At 42.6% G+C, this 21,580-nt stretch overlaps 1 protein-coding gene across 5 annotated transcripts in view; it reads left to right on the top strand.

Annotated features, from left to right (window-relative positions):
• Nucleotides 1–21,580, top strand: part of SH3RF2 (SH3 domain containing ring finger 2) — a 149,178-nt gene that overhangs the window by 67,668 nt on the left and 59,930 nt on the right. For all 5 annotated transcript variants that reach the window (XM_005683093.3, XM_013965660.2, XM_013965658.2 and 2 more), the window contains 2 exons: nucleotides 2,627–2,722; nucleotides 12,428–12,751. In XM_005683093.3, coding sequence (XP_005683150.2) covers nucleotides 2,627–2,722; nucleotides 12,428–12,751 — 420 coding nt within the window. The remainder of the gene's footprint in view (nucleotides 1–2,626; nucleotides 2,723–12,427; nucleotides 12,752–21,580) is intronic.

The raw sequence follows: 21,580 nt of genomic DNA, 5'->3' as shown, positions 1-21,580 counted from the left end.
TGTGTATTCAGGGTGAGGGGGTGGATCCAGGACATACTGAGTCCTGAGGATGCAGGGTCCGTGGATTCAGAGGGTCAACTGTACTCTAAGTCTCGAATCTGAGCAACCCCTGGGAGGTAGTGAGGACAGGGAAGCCTGGTATGCTGCAGTCCATGGGGCTGCAAAGAGTTAGCAACGTAGCAACTGAGCAACAACAAAATTCAGTACTTATTATTCCCTAAACATTCAAATTTTCTCATAGAAACTAAAGTTGGGGTAATTTTTATTCTTTGCAACTTAAGTCAAATACAAATGCAAGTAACTCTGCTACAGTAAGTTCAGGAAAAGTCTTTTGTTTTGTAAAACATTTTTATTCCATCACTCCCTGAAATGAGATTTGCTTCAGATTCCCTCAGACCAGATAACTGCACTGTCCTCCATATTATGAAATACTGATCTTTGTTATTGTCTTCACCCCTCAGAGTGAGTCCCCTAAAGAATACCATTCAGTAGCCGACCTGCACATTTTATACTTTGGCTGCAGCCAGAGGACAGCAGTTCAATTCCACAAGCGTTTATTGAGTATTTACTTTATGCCTGGCATTAGACACTGAACTCTGGGGACACAGCCAGAGGAAGATATAGGCAGGGAGCATATCTGCTTTTGTGTCCCCTCTCTGGGAATTTGCAAACTGGGACACTTACCCAAGAACTTGTTCATTCATTGAATTCATCTATGTACCAGGCTGTCTATGCAGATACAGTGAAGAGTCATTGTCCATATCTTCATGGAGCCAGCAGTCTAGTGGAAGGAGAAGACACATAAATGGGAAATTATGACAAAGGACTCAGAAGAGAGGATTTGCTCCCTCCCAGAAGATTATCAGTGCTTCCCCAACGGCTCATCATTAAAGAATCTGTCCGCCAATTCAGGAGACACTGGTTTGATCCTTGGGTCGGGAAGATCCCTTGGAGGAGAAAATGGCAGCCCGCTCCAGTATTCTTGCCCAGAAAATCCAATGAACAGAGGGCCTGTCAGGCTATAGTTCACAGAGTCACAGAGTCTGACACGACTGAGCACAGCACGGTGGCAGAAGGCTGTCATAGGCTGAGACTTCAATGGGAAATCTCATGGTCTTCCTAAATTCAGCATGTCTCAAAAAAACTCAAGATCTTTTCTCCCAGAGCTACTCTTTTCCTGGTATTTTCTGTCTCAGTAAATTTTCCAGTTTATTCACACATGCATTCATTCATTCACCCATGCATGCACTCAAGAAATACTGATTGTTTAAAAATTGTGAATCACTGTGTTGTACACCTGAAACTTATATTGCACATCAACTATACCTCAATAAAAAAAAAAATATAAAAACTGATTGGTTGACTGCTAAAAGGGAGCCACTGTATAAGGTCCTGGGGACAAAAATGATCAAAATAGATCCAGGCCCTACAGGCACAGAGTTTATGGTCCGATGGGATAGACAGACAATATAGCAATCATAACATAAACATGTATAATTGCAGATTATAATAAGGACAAAGAAATCTAAGAAATAGTACTGTGCCATAATGAATTTAGATTTGGATTCATCTACATTACTAAGGGACATAGATCAGAGAGATCAGTGGATGAATATTCAGATTTAGATGGATGAATATTCAGACTTAGATCGATGAACAGGTGTGGACATGGAAAGATGTTCCTGACGTGATATTAAGGGAAAAAAACAACGTATCCTATATGACTTCATTTGAATGAATACAAAAGAAGCCAAATGAATATATATGCTAGAGTCAGAGTGGAGGTGACCTCTTGCTAGGTGTCAGGGAAAAGCACGAGGGCCATCTAGGTGCTGGAAATATTCATCTCTCGTGCTCCAGATGGGGGCTTTGTGGATATATTCAACTTTAAAACTTCATCAAGCTTTACATCTAAAATATTTATGCTTTATTGTATGCCTGTATATATGTTTTTTAAAAAGTTTTTAAATTTTTAATTTCTAATTTTTATATTAAATATAAAATATATTATAATTTTATATATTTATTTATATATATTTTATCTTCATATAAAAGAACCTGGGGAAAAAACATGTTAACCAAGAGGTTAACACTGATTGTATCTATATTGTGATAGAATTCTTTATTTTGCCTATTTATGTTTCCAAATGTTTCTACAAATCTCCAATAACCTTTGATAATAAAAACTTGAATAAAAAGCCATTTTATGTTTGATACATTAAAAATTGAACACGTTCTGAAAAGTGTTCAAAATCAGAATACAATGCATTCTTCCTTTTGCTAAGTCTGTCTCCCTACGTCTTCCATGTTGATTTCTCATCAGATTAATTTAAATGAAAAGCCCTGATTCTGCAGGTGATGGAAAATTAGAGACATTTCCAAGTTTTCTTAATGGATTTCCTTGATACTCCAGATTATTTCTATTTCTCTTTTGGTCTTAGTGACCCAAATACTGCCCTTAATGGAGAAAAGAGTATTTTAGCAGAGAGATTTTATAAATAGATTATGAAAGAGTTACCTTTCTTGCACCTTACACTGTCTGAGATTCCAAGCTGATCTCCATGGAAAGCTTTCCCTCCCAGAAAACTGAGAGTAAATGCTAACCAGGAGACTTTCTCTCTTTCAGGATGATATCATCACTGTGATCAGCCGAGTGGATGAGAACTGGGCAGAAGGCAAGTTGGGAGATAAAGTCGGTATCTTCCCAATCTTGTTTGTGGAGGTACGTGACTATCAAATCTACATCTGATGCGAGGTTAGAATTATACATGGACTACAGTGATGCCTGAGAGAATTTTCTATTTGATATGAGGCTTATTTCAGAACTAACTAAAGTCTTGAAAGATGCTAGTCCATAATACCCATTTCTGAACTTCTCTGGTGGTCCAGTGGTTAAGACTCCATAATTCCAGTGCAGGGGTCACAGGTTTGATCCCTGGTCCAGGAACTAGTGTCCCATATGCCATGCTGTGAGGCCAAAAACAATTTTTTTTATTACAAAACACCCATTTCTGGCAACAGTGTGGGAAAATAGGCCTTTTCATTCTGCTGATGGGAGTACAAATCACTGTCATCTCTCATCTGCAGACTCAAACTCTTATCAAGAATATTGAAAATGTACATCTCCTGTGAGTCATGAATTCCACACATGAGAGTTGATTATAAGGAAATAATAAAACAAATGTGCTAAGAAGTATGTACAAAATGCACAAAAATGTTTACCATAGCATTATGCATAGTGGTGAAAAGTCAGAATAAGGATTTAGTTTTTTTTTTAATTATGGTGATGGAAAAATACAAGCCCATTAAAAATAAAATGTTTAAAGATAATACTCAATATCAGGGAGTATCTGGCATTGTGGAAAGATGTTTGTGATTTATTGTTCAGTTCAGTTATATCAGTAGCTCAGTTGTGTCCAACTCTTTGCAGCCCTATGGACTGCAACACACCAGGCTTCCCTGTCCATCACCAATTTCCAGAGCTTGCTTAAACTCATATGCATTGACTCGGTGGTACCATCCAACCATCTCATCTTCTGTCGTCCCCTTCTCCTCCTGCCTTCAATCTTTCCCAGCATCAGGGACTTTTCCAAGGAGTCAGTTCTTTGCAGCAGGTGGACAAAGTATTAGAGCTTCAGCCCTAGCATCAGCCCTTCCAATGAATATTCAGAACTGATTTCCTTTAGGATGGACTGATTGGATCTCCTTGCAGTACAAGGGACTCTCAAGAGTCTTCTCAAAAACCACAGTTCAAAAGCATCAATTCTTTGGTGCTCAGATTTCTTTACGTCCAGTTCTCACATCCATACATGACTACTGGAAAAACCATAGCTTTGATTAGATGGACCTTTGTCAGCAAAGTAATGTCTCTGCTTTTTAATATGCTGTCTAGGTTGGTTATAGCTTTTCTTCCAAGGAGCAAGCATCTTTTAATTTCATGGCTGCAGTCACCATCTGCAGTGATTTTGGAGCCCAAAATAATAAAGTCTGTCACTGTTTCCATTGTTTCCCCATCTATTTGTTATTAAGTGATGGGACCAGGTGCCATGATCTTAGTTTTCTGAATGTTGAGTTTTAAGCCAACTTTTCAGTCTCCTCTTTCACTTTCATCAAGAGGCTTTCTAGTTCTTCTTCACTTTCTGCCATAAGGGTGGTGTCATCTGCATATCTGAGGTGATTGATATTTCTCCCAGCAATCTTGATTCCAGCTTGTGCTTCATCCAGCCTAGAGTTTCTCATGATGTACTCTACATATAAGTTAAATAAATCAAGGTGACATTATACAGCCTTAATGTACTCCTTTTCCAATTTGGAAACAGTCCATTGTTCCATGTACGGTTCTAACTGTTGCTTCTTGACCTGTGTACAGATTTCTCAGGAGGCAGGTAAAGTGGTCTGGTATTCTCATCTCTTTAAGAATTTTCCACAGTTTGTTGTGATCCATACAGTCAAAGGCTTTGGCATAGTTAGTGAAGCAGAAGTAGATGCTTTTCTGAAATTCTCTTGTTTTTTCAATGATCCAACAGATGTAACCAATTTGATCTCTGGTTCCTCTGCCTTTTCTAAATCCAGCTTGAACATCTGGAAGTTCTAGATTCATGTACTGTTGAAGCCTGGCTAGGAGAATTTCGAGCATTACTTTGCTAAGCATCTGCCTGCAGTGCGGGAGACCCAGGTTTGATCCCTGGGTTGGGAAGATCCCCCAGAGAAGGAAATGGCAACCCACTCCAGTATCTTGCCTGGAAAATTCCATGGACTGAGTAGCCTGGTGGGCTACAGTCTATGGGGTCGCAAAGAGTCAGACACGACTGAGTGACTTCACTTCACTTTTGCTAGCATGTGACATGAGTGCAATTGTGTGGTAGACTGAACTTTCTTTGGCATTGCCTTTCTTTGGGATTGGAATAAAAACTGACCTTTTCCAGTCCTGTGGCCACTGCTGAGTTTTCCAAATTTGCTGGCATATTGAGTGCAGCACTTTAATAGCATCATCTTTTAGGATTTGAAATAGCTCAACTGGAATTCCATCACCTCCACTAGCTTTGTTCGTAACGATGCTTCCTAAGACCCACTTGTCTCTGCGCTCCAGGATGTCTGGCTCTAGGTGAGTGATCACACCATCGTGATTATCTGGGTCATGAAGATCTCTTTTGTTTAGTTCTTCTGTGTATTCTTGCCACCTCTTCTTACTATCTTCTGCTTCTGTAGGTCCATAGCATTTCTCTCCTTTATTGTTCCCATCTTTGCATGAAATGTTCCCTTGGTATCTCTAATTTTCTTGAAGAGATCTCTAGTCTTTACCATTCTATTGTTTTCCTCTATTTCTTTGCACTGGTCACTTAGGATTCTTAACTAAAATAAATTTTAATGCTTGTAGAGTTTCAGATTTAGAAAATGAAGTTCTAGAGTTCTGTTTCTCAACAATGTGACTGTGACTATAATTAACATTACCAAATTGTATACTTAAAGATGATGATTATAGTAAATTTGCTATGTATTTTTTCATCACAATTTTAAAAAAACAAAGTAACTGCATGAAACTAGCTTTATAAATGTGTGTGTGTGCATAAATGGATAAAGGACTGGAAGAATATGTTCCAAGATATTAACAGTGGTGATCACCAGATGGTATGATTCTAAATGATTTTCATTTTTTTCTCCCACCCTGTATTTTGTAAATCTTCAGAAATTAGCACATATTGCTTCTATTTTTTTTTTCTACTCTAAAAGAAAGAACGAACACCTGTTAGGTTATCTCCCTGTTTCTCCAGATAATATATCATCTATAGCCTCTAACCTCTCTAGCTGTCAGCCTCACCCCAGCTTGAAGCAGGTTATCACCAATTTGAAAGAGAGATTTCATTGTTTAACTACATTTGTGGAGTGCTTACCAAGCACAAAGCTTTAAAAGTGAGCAGTGCCGAGCTATAAAAGAAGTAAAAGGTGTACTCTTGGCCCTCTAGTAGGGTGGGGTGAAACAAAGCAGAGGCCGAGTTGCAGAGAAGGGACCAGCATTTCCATTTGAAGAGCCAGAGCAGATTGTGAAAGGAGTGCCCAGAACACAGCCCAGTTGTTGGGTTCCCTCTATACCACCCCCTACTCAATCTGTATGGAAGGAAGGAAAGATGGAAGGGAGGGAAAGAGGAAGGCCCAGAGAGGCTGGGCTTCCTACTCTCACCACCAAGTGATAGTGCTTTTTCTCTTGTTGAAGCCCCATCCAGGTATACCCACCCAGTTCTCTACTTGTTCAATTTCACTCATTTTATGAGGCTCAGCTAGAAACCTATTTTTCCATAAAATTCCAGTAACTAGTTGGAACATTCAGCTGTCTCTTTCTTCTCTGAACACTTGATGAATATGTGGATTGTACTTCACAGGCTAGCCCAACACAGAGCAGATACTTTGTTAACTAATAATAATTTTAGCTTCACAAGCAAATGAATGAAAAAATATTTGAGAAGAGTTCCAACTGACCAGGAAAAAAACTCAGAAAACCATCCTTTCAACATGACCTCATCCCTCATCCTAAATATATATTCAATCATTCAACTAATTTTTCATTGAATGCCTGCTGTGTCAGGTCTTGTGCTAAGTTCTAGTAATACAAGTTAGATATGGGTCCCTAATTTCAAGGACCGTAAGGTGAGACATTAATGAGTAATTATAAGTGTGATGAATGATGCAAAATGTGAAGGAGAGGGAATTACTGGGGGGAAGAGGGTATGATGTGCAACTTACTTGAGTAGGGTGTTGGCAGATGCCTTGTAAGCCAAGATCTGACAGATGATTAGGAGTTGTTTAGGTAAGAATGGAAGGAAGAGAGTTTTGGGGACTGGAGGTAACATGTGCAAATGTCCTGCAGGATAAGGAAGTGTGGTAGCCTCCAAAGAACGAAAAAATACTAGAGCTGAAGCTTAGAGAGTAAGAGAGAGACAGGAAAACAAAACCAGGGAAACAAATGGGAACCAGACCAGAGGGGACCTTGTAAACCTTCCTGAATTAGTCAGGATGAGCCAGGTTATGCCATGGTAATCAACAGCCCCCCTATCTCAGTGGCTTCACAAGAAACATTATATCCAATCCTTATTACTTGCTCACCACGCAATGGTGAGAGGCTGTGCTCACAGAGTCGTTGAGGAATGCTGCAGGATGAGGCTGGGCCATCTTAAAGCTATGCAGTCTGAAACACATGGACTTCCTAGGTTTCATGGCAGCGGAAGAGTAAAGAAGAGGGAGCTGTATACCAGCAAAGGCCTCAGCTCTGTGACGCTGGTCACTCCTACTCATGGTTCATTGGCCTGAACGAGTCACATAGTCCCTTCCATCCTGAAACCAGCTGAGAAGTATAGGGGTCCACATGGAATATTTGCTAGGCATTCCTGCCATATCATAAGAAGTTTGAACTTGACCCAGAAATCAGTGGGCACAATTGAAATATTTAAAATGAGGTAGTGACTCCACCAGGTTTGGGTTTCTTTTTTTGATTATTATTTTTACTTTTTGGCTGTGCTGGGCCTTCGGTGCTGCACATGGGCTTCCTCTAGCTGTGGAGAGAGGGGCTTCTCACTGTGGTGGCTTCTCTTGTTGGGGAGCACTGGATCTAGCCCCACAGGCTTCACTTGTTGCTTCACGTGGACTGGGTCGTTGCGGCTCATGGGTTATAGAGCACAGGCTCAGCAGCTGTGGCACACAGGCTTGGCTGCTCCATGGCGTGCGGAGTCCTCCCAGAGCAGGGATCAAACCCATGTGCCCTGCACTGGCAGGTGGATTCTTTACCCACCTGGGAAGTCCAGATTGGGGTTTCTTAAAGATTGCTCTGAATGCAGCGGGAAAAATGATTTGAGGAGGATATCCTGCATGGATATCCTGCAGGATATCCTGCATTTAAAAAAAAAAATTTTTTTTTTTTTTAAAGCAGAAAGATCATGAGCTACTACATCACTCAGTTAGAAAATGACTGCGGCTTTGACTAGCAGATTGGAAACACATGGACAGATTCCAGGACCTGTTAGTAGGTAGATCCACAGGAGCAGGGGGCGAGGGAGAGGATGTGGTCAGAGATAACACCCCGCTTTTGGCTTTGTGTGCCTAGGTCAGTGGTAGGGCCATCTGCTGGATGAGGCAGCACTTGGTGAAGAGGAGCAGTTATGATGTTTGGGAGATGATGGTTATGTCTCCAAGGACAGAGATCAGCTACAACTAATCCCTGTGCTGAGCTCAGTTTCTCCATCAGGTCCGACTCTTTGCAACCCCATGGACTGTAGCCCACTAGGCTCCTCTGTTCATGGGATTCTCTAGGCAAGAATACTGGAGTGGTTTGCCATGCCCTCCTCCAGGGGATCTTCTCAACCCAGGGATCAAACCCAGGTCTCCTGCATTGCAGGCTGATTCTTTACCATCTGAGCCAGCAGGGAAGCCCAAGAAGACTGGAGTGGGTAGCCTATCCCTTCTCCAGGGGAACTTCCCAACCCAGGAATTGAACTGGAGTCTCCTGCATTGTAGGTGCATTCTTTACCAGTTGAGCTACCAGGGAAGCCCCTCAACTAATCCCTAGCTGGATGCATAGGAGGTGCTTAAATTTTTGTAGATTAGAGAGTGCATAGTCCCTTGTATTATTTCAAGAAGCTTCTTCATCAGTATGGGAAAACAAGGCATCATTGATTTTATTGCCCATTTCTGATACCCTTCTTTCCCAAAACGTCTGCATTTAATGATTATTCATTTGGATACTTTCCCCACCACTCCACCTCTAAAATTAGTGATTACAAGAACCCTCACGATCATCATCAAACTAGCCATCGCTTCATTTGTTCTTCTAATTGCTAGGAGGGGGAAAGATAATCAAGTGGTTGCTCTAATCTGGGAACCTGGTTTTCAAAAATTACTTGAAATCCAAATTGAGCTTTTCAAAGCAGCACTTAAATGTTGACTCCAGTCATTTCATTAAGACCAGCACTTGCTGAGAACTCTTTAAATAAGTTTTGAACCACCAAGGCCATGCAGAACAACTGGAAGGAAGGAGAGCTTCCTTCTGGGAGCAGCAAGGTGGGGCGTTTTTGGCATCAACAGGATTTTTCTTGTTAATGTATCATTTGACTTATTGAATTGCACCTGGATAAAGGGTGCTAAAACAAATGCCAAGCTTATGCCAGTTTTTGTCAGGACTCCTCCTGTGGGGCCTGCCTGGGTCATGTGAACCTCGCTCAGCCCAATGAACCTCAAGGATATTGTTTTGAATGAGTGAGTGCAAATTGAAGAGCTCTGCAGTCCTTCCCCGACTGAGCTATTAATCACACTGGCAGAGGACAGCAAAGACCTACAGTCACATGGGGCTCTTTGTCTGTGTTGCTGATGGAAAACACTCACAGTGTTGCTCACCTAGGGACAGAAAAATTAAGTGGAACCAGAAAAAAATATTTATTTATTTCATTGTGGCTGTGAATGACCAGAAAGAACTTTACTCATTCAGCTCAGAGGGTGTGTTATCCCCTTCCTGGGGGAACAGTAGCAGGAGTCGTGCTCTGGGGGGAAGTGAGGCATGGTCCAGGCTTCCACTAGAACTGCCCTAAGTAACTTCAGTAATTTCCCAATTGATCACCCTCCTTCTGGCCTGACACTTCTGAATAGCAGCCAGAATGAGCTTTTGATGCATTTATTTTTGTTCATATACAGTAAAATGTGCTCTTTTAAGGGACAACTTAACCATCGTCTCCCAACATCATGATTGCTCCTCATCAGCAAATGTTACTTGATCCAGCAAATGGCTCTACTGCTGACCTAGGCACACAAATCAGAAAGTGGGACATGATGAATAACCACTTCCTCTCCCCAACCCCATGCTTCTGTCAAACTCCCAATCCTGTGGGCTCTGCCTCCTGAAAGGCCCTGGAATCTGTCCACTTGTCTCCAATCTATTAGTCAAAGCCACAGTCATTTTCTAACTAAGTAATGGAGTAGCCTCTTAACAGGTCTTTCTGCTTTTCTGATAAATATATACAGTATAACCACACCACCATCAAGATGTAAAATAGTTCCTACACATCCCCAAAAATACGAAGGCAGACTGCCCCTTTGAAGTCAGCTCCTTCCCTGACTCCTGCTCCCGGTAACCCCCCTGATCTATGTTCTGCCCCTGCAGTTTTCCTTTTCCAGAAGGTCATAGAAATGGAATAGAAAAGAATGTAGCCTCCAGAGTCTGGCTCCCTTCACTTAGCATAGCACCTCTGAGGTTCACCCATGTTGTTGGGTGTATATGAAGCTCATCCATTTTTATTGTCAAGTCATATTCCACGGTAGGGATGTGCCAGAGTCAGTTACTCACTCACCAGCTGAAAGACATTGCGGTTGTTTCCAGTTGTTTGGCAGCTAACACTAAAGCAGCTATAAACACTTGCATGCCAGTTTTTGAGTGAGCCTAAGTTTTCATTTCTCTTGGGCAATTACCTAGGAGTGGGACTGCTGGGTCAGATGCTAAGTAAGAAACTGCCAAACCGTAGCATGAGCTTTTAAATAAAGGCATAAATCAGATCATGTCACCCTTCTACCCCAATCCTGCCAAAGGCTTCCTGTAACACTTAGAATAAACTTGAAGCCTCCCAGCCTGGTGTGATACAGCTCCTGCCTGTCTCCATGGTCTCCTCTTTACCACCTGCTCCTCGCTCGTTCTAGACCATTCTCCTTTCTGATTCTTTGACATCTTTTTCTCAAACAGTCTGAGCTTGCCCCCTCTTGGGGATTTTTCCACTAGCTTACCCTGCTACCTGGCATGTTTTTATCCCCATCTTCACATGGCTGGTTCCTTCTTGGCATCTGTGTCTTAGTTTGAATGTCACCTTCTCAGCAGGTCTTCCTTGACACCTCACCAAACTCCCCAAATCTGGGGCCTCCTCCCCCTGTCACTCTCTGACACATCAGAGCATTTATTACCGCCTGAACTTTATTTATTTATTCATTTGGTTGTGCTGGGTCTTAGTGGTGACACATGGATCTTTAGTTTTGGCAGGCAAACTCTTAGTTGCTGTTTATAGGATCTATGAATAGCTCCTATAATATTACCAGGAATGAAACCCATGCCCTCTGCATTGGGAGTAGGACGTTTTAGCCACTGGACCACCAGGGAAGTCCCTGTCTGATATTTTCTTGTTTAGCTGTTTATGTGCTGGCTCTACCATGTATAAATCACCCCTTTGGGGCCTCAGCTCTCTTATCTTTAAAGTAATAATGCCCCTTTTCCACTTGATGATTTTTTTCCCCAATAGTATAAGCTTCTGGAGACAGCAACTACATCTTCTTTAAAATTCTCTATCTCAACTCTATTAATCATCTTAATCATCTGAACATTTTCATTAGAAACTTCTTAATGAAAAAACATTTCTTAAATGAGCACATTCCCTTTTCCCTCTATCGTTGAATTTCAGAATTAGAATGAGATGTGCAATTTTAGAGAGCAACTGGTGACAAGCATCATGATGAAGATACTTTTAACTGTCCTGGAAAGTTTATTCCCACCACCCCATTTGTCAGCATATTTCCGATTTCTGAAGGACATGAACTCATGGGCTGCTTGAAAGGTGGAGTATTCAAACAATACAGTACAGTCAGTGGTGGTGCCAGTACTAGAACCAGCTGAAACTCGATGGCAAGGGCTGCTGTTAGGTTTACAGGAATCCTGCTAGACAGTGGTTACATGCGAGACAGTGGTAGATATTTACACCGCAAATCATGGTAAGGTTGTCTGTCTGTTTTTCTGATGTACCAGCACTAAGAGGTATAGCACAAGAGAGGATGGAGACGAGATCAAAGTATTTAAAAGAAGCAGTAAAAGATGGTCTTAGCCTTAGATGATCCAGGGTCCTGAATGGATTTACACTCTGGTCAAACTTATCAAATGTGTGAACTTGAGCAACTTCATCCACCCATTCTTCCGCAAATACTTATGGAACACCCACCCTGGGAGAGAGAACACCCTGCCCTCAGGTAGCTAACAGTCCAGTGAAGGAAAGGAAGGCAAATGATTGCAGTGCACAGTGGGAAAGCATGGGGGCTTCGGGAACAATGAGAAGGACAAGCAGCTGAGTCAAGGTTGGGGGAGGGGCGACTCAGGGGGAGCTAGAAGAAAAAGGAAGGGTCTTCCAGGTAAGGGAAGCTGCGATGATGCTCAGAGAGATAGGCAAATCAGAGCAGAGTATCATGGCTTGTTTTAAATTCTTCAGCCCTCAGTAGAGTTGTACCTACATTGCAAGAGAGTTGTGAGAAAAGATTGATACTGTAGAGGGATTGGGACTTATGGATAAAAGACGGAGACTGTCCAAGGAGTGACACTTGACGTGGTGGCATTGGAGCTGGCTTCAGACCAGCCTGGGTAAGGTAGAGCTGCTCACACGAGGTCAGGATGACTAAATTCGTATTGGATCTTTCATCTTTTCAGCCAAACCTCACTGCAAAACACCTCCTAGAGAAGAACAAAGGCCGACCATCATCCCACATGAAAAACCTGTCCCTGGTGTCCTCCCCCTCCAGAGGCAAGGCAATCAACGCGCCCACCCTCCGAAGGGGCCCGGGATCCAGGAGGAAGGGGCCCGGCCAGTTCTCCATCACAACAGCCTTGAACACCCTCAACAGGATGGTGCATTCTCCTTCGGGGCGCCACATGGTGGAGATCAGCACCCCAGTGCTCATCAGCTCCAGCAACCCCTCTGTGATCACCCAGCATGCGGAGAAAGCGGATGCTTCTCCCAGCTCCGTGGGACAGGTAGGGAACAAACCCCCAGGAGAAGGCCACTCTGGAGTTGGGCAAGTGGTCCACACCATGTCACAGGCAATATTGGATATTCAGTACCTTCTAAGCCCTTATAATGCGTTAATGATAACTAATGTCATATGTATTATATGTCAGAGCTGTCTTTACATGATCTCATTTCACCCTTGAAACAGCCTATGACCTAGGTATTATTATTATTATTGTTACCCCTGCTTTACAAATGAAAAGACAGGTTTAGAGTCAGGGGGTTGCTTTCCCATGCAAAGAGCCATGGCATGGTTCCTGCCCCTTAGAGAAGATCCCTCCTGAGCAATAATAGCATGGTTTCTGGGATCATAGTCTGACATTCACTGTTTCATCCTCTGGCAATGTGTCAGACATCACATGGAAGGGAAGGAAAAGAAAAAAAGAGAAACTATGGGTTATTGCGTGTTTTCGGGACTAGCTATATACTTTACAAGGCTCAATGAAAAGTGAAAATGCAGGTCAAAAATGATTAAGAATTTCAAGATGGCAACAGCAGAGCATCAAACCAAGTGAAGGGCCCTTTGGATGAGAGGGCCCCACATGACTACACATGTCACACACTCATGAAGCCAGCCGTGGTGTTTTCCGATGACTCATTTAATAAGATAATATATATAAAGTGCTTAGTACCATGCCTGGCACATACTGAGTACCCAATAAGCATTAGCTCTTAATACTGTTATTATTAATATTACCAGTTATTATTAAGCCTGGCCCCTGAATTGCCTACTGTAGGGAGATAAGCCAAAAGGCAATCCTGACCACCCGGCCACGCAGACATACTTCTAACAGCATGAGGCTATTTAGGTAGAAGGATGCTTTAAAAGATGAAGGACCGGAGATATGAGGAAAAGTAATTAAGAACTGCATGTCAGGTATTCTGCTATAAACACTCCTTGGAACCATGCAGGTGGCAACTTGAAAGGACAAACCTCAACCTGCAATTTTTTTTAAGCTGTAAATCTTGTTTTTAAACATGATTCTGTACCTTGGGATTAAATGACTTAATTGGACTCTAATCCGTTTTTAACAAGACAAGGAGGAGGAGAAAGTCAAGGGCTCCTCAAAGACCTGTGAGCTGGTCTAAAAGGAAAACAATCACTTCCAACAGCACTTCAGACTTTATGCCACGTCTGCATCTCTGGAGGGCTGGCTGCGGATGTCATTCTGCCCACCGCTTGCATTACATCCATACGGCACACACATACAGTTACACTCTCCCCTGCGTATACACTCTTCCTTCATTAAAAACACATGAATTTCCTTCACTTCCTACACACACATTCCAAATACTTTTTTACAAGTACACACACAGTTTGTGCCCAAAGTTCAACACTCCCTATACACATACACACACCTTCTCCAACGTGGGGACCTAGTGACACACTTAAGTGAAAGACCAGCAGAATTTTCTGAAACCGTCCTTTCTATACAGACATAGGTATAGGCAGCACAGCCCACATCCTAGGCTAGCTAGGCTAGGGAGACCTAGGCTAGCTCACTCAGCTCTAAGTTAGCTTTCCAAAGGATTTAGCCAAGAGTCACTTTTCATGTGCTTTTTAAATTCTTTTTCCTGGTCAATTCACCTCATAGACAGAGAAGCGAGACCAAAGTAGAGAATCCTAGCAGGATTCCAAACAAGTATTAACTAAAAACTAACACTGCTCTCAATTGTCTCTGACTCTTTGCAACTCCATGGACTGTAACCCGCCAGGCTCCTCTGTCCATGGCATTTTCCAGGCAAGAGTACTGGAGTGGGTTGCCATGCCCTCCTCCGGGAGACCTTCCTCACCCAGAAATTGAACCTGCATTTCTTGCGTCTCCTGCAGTGGTAGGTGGATTCTTTACCTCTAATGCCACCTGAGAAGCCCAGGTATTAGGTGGCCAAAAAGTTCATTCAGGTTTCTGTACCATCTTATGAAAAACCCCAACTGAACTTTTTGATCAATCCAACAGTATTTCTTCTTAATTTTCACAAATGGTGAGAATTCCAAAGTGTAGCTTTGGCATATCCTGTCCCCAAGGAACCACTGCACAGTTCTGATAGCCTTTTCTAGATTCAGATGGTGTGGGATTATCAGTACTTCTACATTTGCCCAGATATTGTCAAAAACACCCTTGTAAAATGTCCCACCTAAGAGCTATATCTAAAGATGAGGAGCAAGTTGAGCCAGTGACAAGGTCTCCTATTTCCTTTGTCTCTAATGTCCTTCAGAGCTGTGACTGGATCTGGCTTCTCAAGCCCCTCCTTCCTTCCACATCCCAGCACCATCTGTGGTACATAGTCCCTAGTAGGTTCTCAGTAAATCAAGGAATCAAGACATTTGACTTAAACATCTGGGCAGACAGTAGTGACATATACATAGAGAGGGAAGACAGGAGGAGGAATTGTTTTCTATAGAAAGACCACAGGTCATTGTAACTCTTCCAGCCAGTAGACATCTGTTGAGTGCTTACAGTGTACTAGTAACCATAGCAAGTCCTGGGTATTCTATACCAAAACAATAAGAACAGCAATAATAATCTCAGACATTTATTGAAAGTAAAAGGATAGGAAGGAGGGAGGGAAGGAGGGGAGGAAGGAAGGAGGGAGGGGAAGAAGGAAGGAAGGACAGGAGGAGGGAGGGGTTTTCTTTCTTGCCAGTCTCCTGAGTGCTGCCCTGCATTCTAAAATACGGTAAGAGCCTTTGTAGGAGACGTATTCTTACCACTTTATAGCAAAGTAATTAAGGCCCCAAAAGAAAAATGGTTTGGCCAAAGTTCATGTAATTAGTGACCAGTAAGAGTCTGTATTGACCCTAGAATCAGGTGACTCTGGCTCATGGACTCTTGTCACCCCACTATGCCATCAGCAAAGATGTCATCAGGCAAAACCATTACATCAATGTTGATTATCTTGAAAGTCTTTAGCCTCCCTTTTCTTGCATATCTTCATTTGACTCCCTGTAGACTCCAAGGCCTTCCATTATTCTCTTCCCTGCCCACCCCTCAGTAAAGAATTTGCCCTAAGCCTTCTGCACCTCAAGAAGGTCTTCATTTAATATCACTTTGTTCCTTTATGAACTACCAACTGTGCCCATGTTTTATTCACAGCACTAAAGGCAGCAGGAGTAAGTTTTTGTCCCCAAGGAATTCACAGTCTAGCAGGGATATAAAACATAAATGATTGTAGTGGAGTTAGGACTTCCTGAAATGAGATGAGGACCCTATTGGCACTGACTTCAGTCATGAAGATACTTGGAATTTTGCAACCAGGAACTGTCATAGCGACAGGTATTCCCTTTCCAGTTTTCCCCAAGCCTTTTGGTGATATCAGAAAGTCTCAGTTTGGTGCTGGTCTTTCTGGAACACCCTGTACCAGGGTACTAATCTCCTTGAATCAGGAAGAGAGAGCAAGGCTTCAGGCACCAGTTGCCCATGTCTGAACTTCATAACGCTGTATGCTTTTATCATGTTGTTGGATGGTTATCTTCCATATCACGTAAGAGATGCCAGTTTTATGTTCACAGAAGTCTATGAAAAAATTTTGCTTTATTAAAATTTTAAAGCTTTTTTTTTAAAGAACAGTATGTTAACAAGGTACAAGTGGGAAGTAGATATGGCAAAAATCTATAAAGATGGGAGGCAATATAGTTTTTTTTTAATTTTTATTTTTACTTTATTTTACTTTACAATACTGTATTGGTTTTGCCTTACATTGACATGAATCCACCACGGGCGCTATAGTTTAGAAAGCAGAAGTCCAGAGTAATTACATGCAGAACTAAGACACGTGTGAAGTGCTACGGACACAGAAGAGGGCATTTGTTAGCTTCATTCTCTCCATTGTGGCCTGCATACTCTTGAGAACCCAAATCTGATACACTGCTTCTCCTCCCAGGGAAGGAGCGGGTTTCCGTGCCGTCCTCCAGGGGATCTTCCTCACCCAGAAACTGAACCTGCATCTCTTGCATCTCCTGCTCCCTACAGTCTTCAGAGGCAGTAATACTGGCATTAATTAAGTGGCCACTGAAAGTCAGAAACTATAAAACTTTTTCCCTTGCCTCCTAGGAGCAGTTCTCTCAGGGTTACTTGAGATGCTGCTTCAGCCCTAAAAATGTTCGCCAAATAAGACATAACTCTCAAGAAAAAAAGAAAAGAAGAAAGAAACTATAAGAGATGATGTACAGACATTATGACTCTTCTCACAACTCTTCAGAGTAGGTGTTCATATGCCCATTTTACCAAACAGCCCAAACTATGGGACAGAAAAATCTGGAAACTTTTTCAAAGACTTAAAGCTGGAAAGACCCAGGATTTGAGGGCAGATCTGTGCTGTCTCTCCTAAATAGTTAAGGGCACTCCAGACCCTCCCTGATCTGACTATAGTCTTCCAGCCTCCCCGCTTCTCCCCTGTATGTGCACACATGAGCATGCAGACCTGCATGCTAAGTCACTTCAGTCGTATCCAACTCTTTGCAACCTTCTGGACTGTAGCCTGTCAGGCTTCTCTGTCCATGGGATTCTCCAAGCAAGAATACTAGAGTGGGTTGCCATGCCCTTCTCCAGGGGATCTTCCTGACCTATAGGTCAAACTCAAGTCTCTTACGTCTCCTGCATTGGCAGGCGGGGTCTTTACCACTAGTGCCACCTGGGAAATCCACACATGAGCATACACACACAAAAGTTGCAGTGATCTCCTCAGCATTCATGAGCACAGTAGATACTGGGCCACCTCTTGGCTTTTTGTCCTTGTATCCAGCATAGTGCCCGCATTATTCTGAGCAATGAATAATGTTTGTGAAATAAATAAATGTTGCTCCTCCTAGAATTTATTTTTGGTGCAATTGCCTGTCACAAACACACCCATAGCCCAAGCCCTGTATGCATACTATTTCTTCAAGGAGACTCCTGCCACTCCTCTTCTGCAGAATTCATTCTTCCCCTGTGTTCACATCATATTGTCTACAGTTGTGTTCTCTGTGCTGGAAGTACCTCATACATATCTTAAAGGTTCACTAGATTGAAAACTTCTTAGGGGCAGAATGGGAGTTTTATTCATTTATGTTACTGTTGACATTCCAAAACCCCAATAAGTTTTCTAATAGCATATTTTGCCTCAAGAATCAAAAACAAAGACAGAGGCCTCTAATTTACTTAAATATCAGGTTGGCCAAAAAGTTCATTCAGGGAATTTTTGCCAACCCAGTAACTACCAGTCCCCTTCCACTCTTCTGATTCCCCAGAAAACAAAAGAGGTAAGACAGAGAGGGGAAGGCAGGTCATTGAAATCATTCCTTGCTGTGCGGTTCCCACACCCAGGCCTCCTACATCCCATCCCAGGCTGGTAACAGGAAGTCTAAGCATCGTTTCCCTGGCTCCTGGGAAGATGAGCTATTGTGCGCCTTAGGGAATTCTGAGGTCTATAAAGCTGACTTTCCTTTTGATCTAATATCTGAAGTATCCTGAATGAAGCCGTCTCTGGGAGCTTCAGCTCTAAGTCCAGGTCTCCTATGTCCCTTTGTCTCCACCTTTTGGAGAAGTCTCCCTACCCGAATTTCCAGTACCCAGGATGCCCATGAGAGATGCTTTTTACTGAGTAGTAAGAGCTTTTTCTTTCTTTGCTAATGTATGTTTAAGATTCTTAGCTAATCCTCCATCTAAGGTAATTTACAGAAATAAGCTTAACCCTATGCTTATATTCTTATTTTGATATCTCCCAATATAAATTTCTTTTGTCTTTAAAATTTTCACACAGCAAATCCCTACTCACTAATGATGCTGTTGGAGCTCTCTTGAACTGGCCAAACTGGCTACAAAGAGTCATGGGTGGAAGGTGGGGAGGCTCCATTAAATGGACACTTGGCCCCTCAAATGTTCTGTATCATGTCTTCATTATCTGTCCCAAAGTACCTTCTATGGAACCTAACAGGTGCTTGAGATATCTTTATTAAATTGTCAAGAGCACACCCCTTAGGTGAAGACAGCCCCTTAAACTGTGCTCATACATTATCAGTTAATGCCTTAGCAGAACTTCCCTGGCAGACATCTGAAAGCAAAAAAAAAAAAAAAAAAAAGACACAGAGTAGAACCAGAGGGCCTCTGCCACCCTCTGCTTTGCCAGATCCTTGGGTAAAGAACAGTTAGGAGCTACCTAGAGAAGCAGTGTCACGTAGGGGAAACCCCTCCAGCCTTAGGCCCAGACACCTCTCACCCATCCCAGTGGTGAGACTTCAGACAAGTCAGGAGCCATTCTAAGCTTCATTCAGTTTCCATCAAGAAAAGAGGAGGAACTCCTACCTCACAAAGTTGTTGAGAAAATCAAAAGATGTAAAACGGATATAAAGTGTTTGGCTTCCATTTTTATTACTCTCAAAAATGTTAGCAGTCAAAATTTCTTAGTAGTTAGTTGCTAGATTTCTCTTAAATCACTCTCCTGTAAATTTTTGGAACTTTTCTGTAACAGGAAATTTCAAAAATATACAAAAGTTAAAAAAAGAACACAATGAACCCTTTTGTACATATCACCCTGTTTCAGCAATTATCCACTCCTGGATCAATCTCATTTCAGCCATATCCTCACTCATGAGCCTGCTCCCCCATCAACTGTTTTAAACCAAAACTCAGATATCATATTATTTCATCCGTAAACATCTCAGTGTCTCTTTAAAAATATCAGTATTTTCCCCTAAGAGTTTAACACAAACACAATCCCATTATCACAGTAATTTCTTTAAAGCATTATTCAGCCCATGTTACAATTTCTATATTTGCTTTATACATGGTTTTCTTACAAGATGGTTTGTTTCAATGGCATCTGAATGATGTAAACACCTTGCATTGGGTTGATGTGTCTGTTAGATTTCTTTTATCCTACAGGTCCTCTTGCTTTTATCCACTCTCTCTCTCTGAGGTCCTCTTGCTTTTATTCTCTCTCTCTGTGTGTCTCTTATTTATCCTTTGCTATGGACATGTACAAAAGAGCCAAGTCATTTGTCTTGTTGCATTTTCCACATTCTGGGTATTACTGGTTATGGCTATCCAGTGTCAACACACTCCCCGCCTCCATTCATGAGGAGCCATTCATGACCATTTATTGGAGGTTGCAAAAAGGTAACATTCTAAATCTGTCAGCCCTCCTGAATTTTAAATTACAATGCTTCTTTAAGAATGATTACTACTTTCTAAGAGCTGATGATGTGTAAGATCCTATCCTGTGACTTTTAAATAAATCATCTCACAGTGATCTCCAAACTTGCATATCGTAGGCCCGCAGCATCTACTGGGGAATCCGAAGTTAACCACTATGTATTTATTCTCTACCACCTGCTCCACGTTTGTCTTTCTCTGTCTTCCTTGTTTGTTCCCGGGCGTTCCCCTGGTTCAAAGACAGGACTCATTTCTCAGCACCTTCTCTTTTCTGGCATGTTTGCTACCCCTGAACTGCTACCCCTTTTTCCACTGGTCGCTGCCAGCTAGGCTAATCTCCCCGCCTGCCTGTGCTAGTCCCCTTGTTTACAGCCTTATCACTGCCCTCAGGCCACCTCCTCAACTCGGCCTCTGCAGCCATGTGTTCACCCTCCTGAGGATCGGCCCTCACAGCTGGGCTAAGACTGGGTTTGGTCTGCCTGGAGAAGAAAGGGCTTCCGGGTTGCTGTGGGGATAAGGAGATGACTTTATGTTTCCAAACGTGGGTTTAGAGGCTGGTTTTGTGTTCATGTGTCTGCAAGAGGGAAAACATAAATCAGCACAGGAAGGATCTGATGAGAGCCAAGGAGAAATCGCTCCCATTGTATAGACTGTCAGAAACCCAGTGCTGAAAATGCTGAAGGAGCCTATGGAAACTGCTGTTAGATTTGGGGTGGTTTTTATGTTTCCCTATAGAGGAAAGGCTCTTGGTATGAATAGAAGGGCTCTGAGTCCTTCTCAAAGCTTCATGCCATGGCCTTACCTCCTAATGATTAAGTGACAATGAACTAAGCACCTTATCCCACCAAGCCTCTAGTCCTCATCTGCAAAATGGGTAGGTGCTTCCACCCAGGGTCTTTTCAGGGATGAGCCATAACCCACTAAGCTGCTGCCATTGTTTTTACCTGCCTGCCTCTGAGCAGAGCATTTTGAACAGCGGTCCCCAACCTTTTGGGTACCAGGGACCAGTTTCGTGGAAGACAGTTTTTCACAGACGTCAGAGGCGGGAGGCAGGTGGGATAGTTTCAGGATGCTTCAAGCACATTACTTTTATTAGGCACTTTATTTCTATTATTATTACATCAGCTTCATCTCAGATCATCAGGCATTCGATTCTGGAGGCTGGGGACCCCTGGTTTAGAACATAGCATCATTTGGTGTGATTGAGGAGAACCCCTGGCTTAAACCAGGCAATGAGCCAGACATCTTCCAAGATCTCTGTGACCCTTCCAATCTGAATTCCCTAAGGTATGTTTTTCACAACTCCTGACTGACATGAGAGTGATCTTGTTTCATTTGATATGTAAGAAAATTGGTAGGAAGAGGTGATTCCATAAGAGTCAATGTCTTTCCCCGAAATGAAATAAACTAAGTGCAGTTTAAGACCAAACGAAAAGTCCTTTTACTACAGCATTTAATGCCTCACCCTTGAGCCAGGTCGTCCAGGCTGCAGCAGCAGCTCTCGGCACAGCACTCATGCTGTCACCACCTGACATGCCGCTGCGTCACCAGGTAGGCCTAAGAGTCTGACCCAAGGGCTCCCTCCCATCCAGCCACATGGCCCTGGGGCAAGCATTTTGCCTCTCTAGGTCCCAGCTTTCTCATCTTCTAGGTGGAATAATCAAA

This window comes from Capra hircus, chromosome 7, assembly GCF_001704415.2.
Source record: "Capra hircus breed San Clemente chromosome 7, ASM170441v1, whole genome shotgun sequence".
NCBI classification, from domain to species: Eukaryota; Metazoa; Chordata; class Mammalia; order Artiodactyla; family Bovidae; genus Capra; species Capra hircus.
The sequence above is the reverse complement of the archived record's forward strand: the minus strand, read 5'-3'. Positions and strand labels throughout refer to the sequence as shown.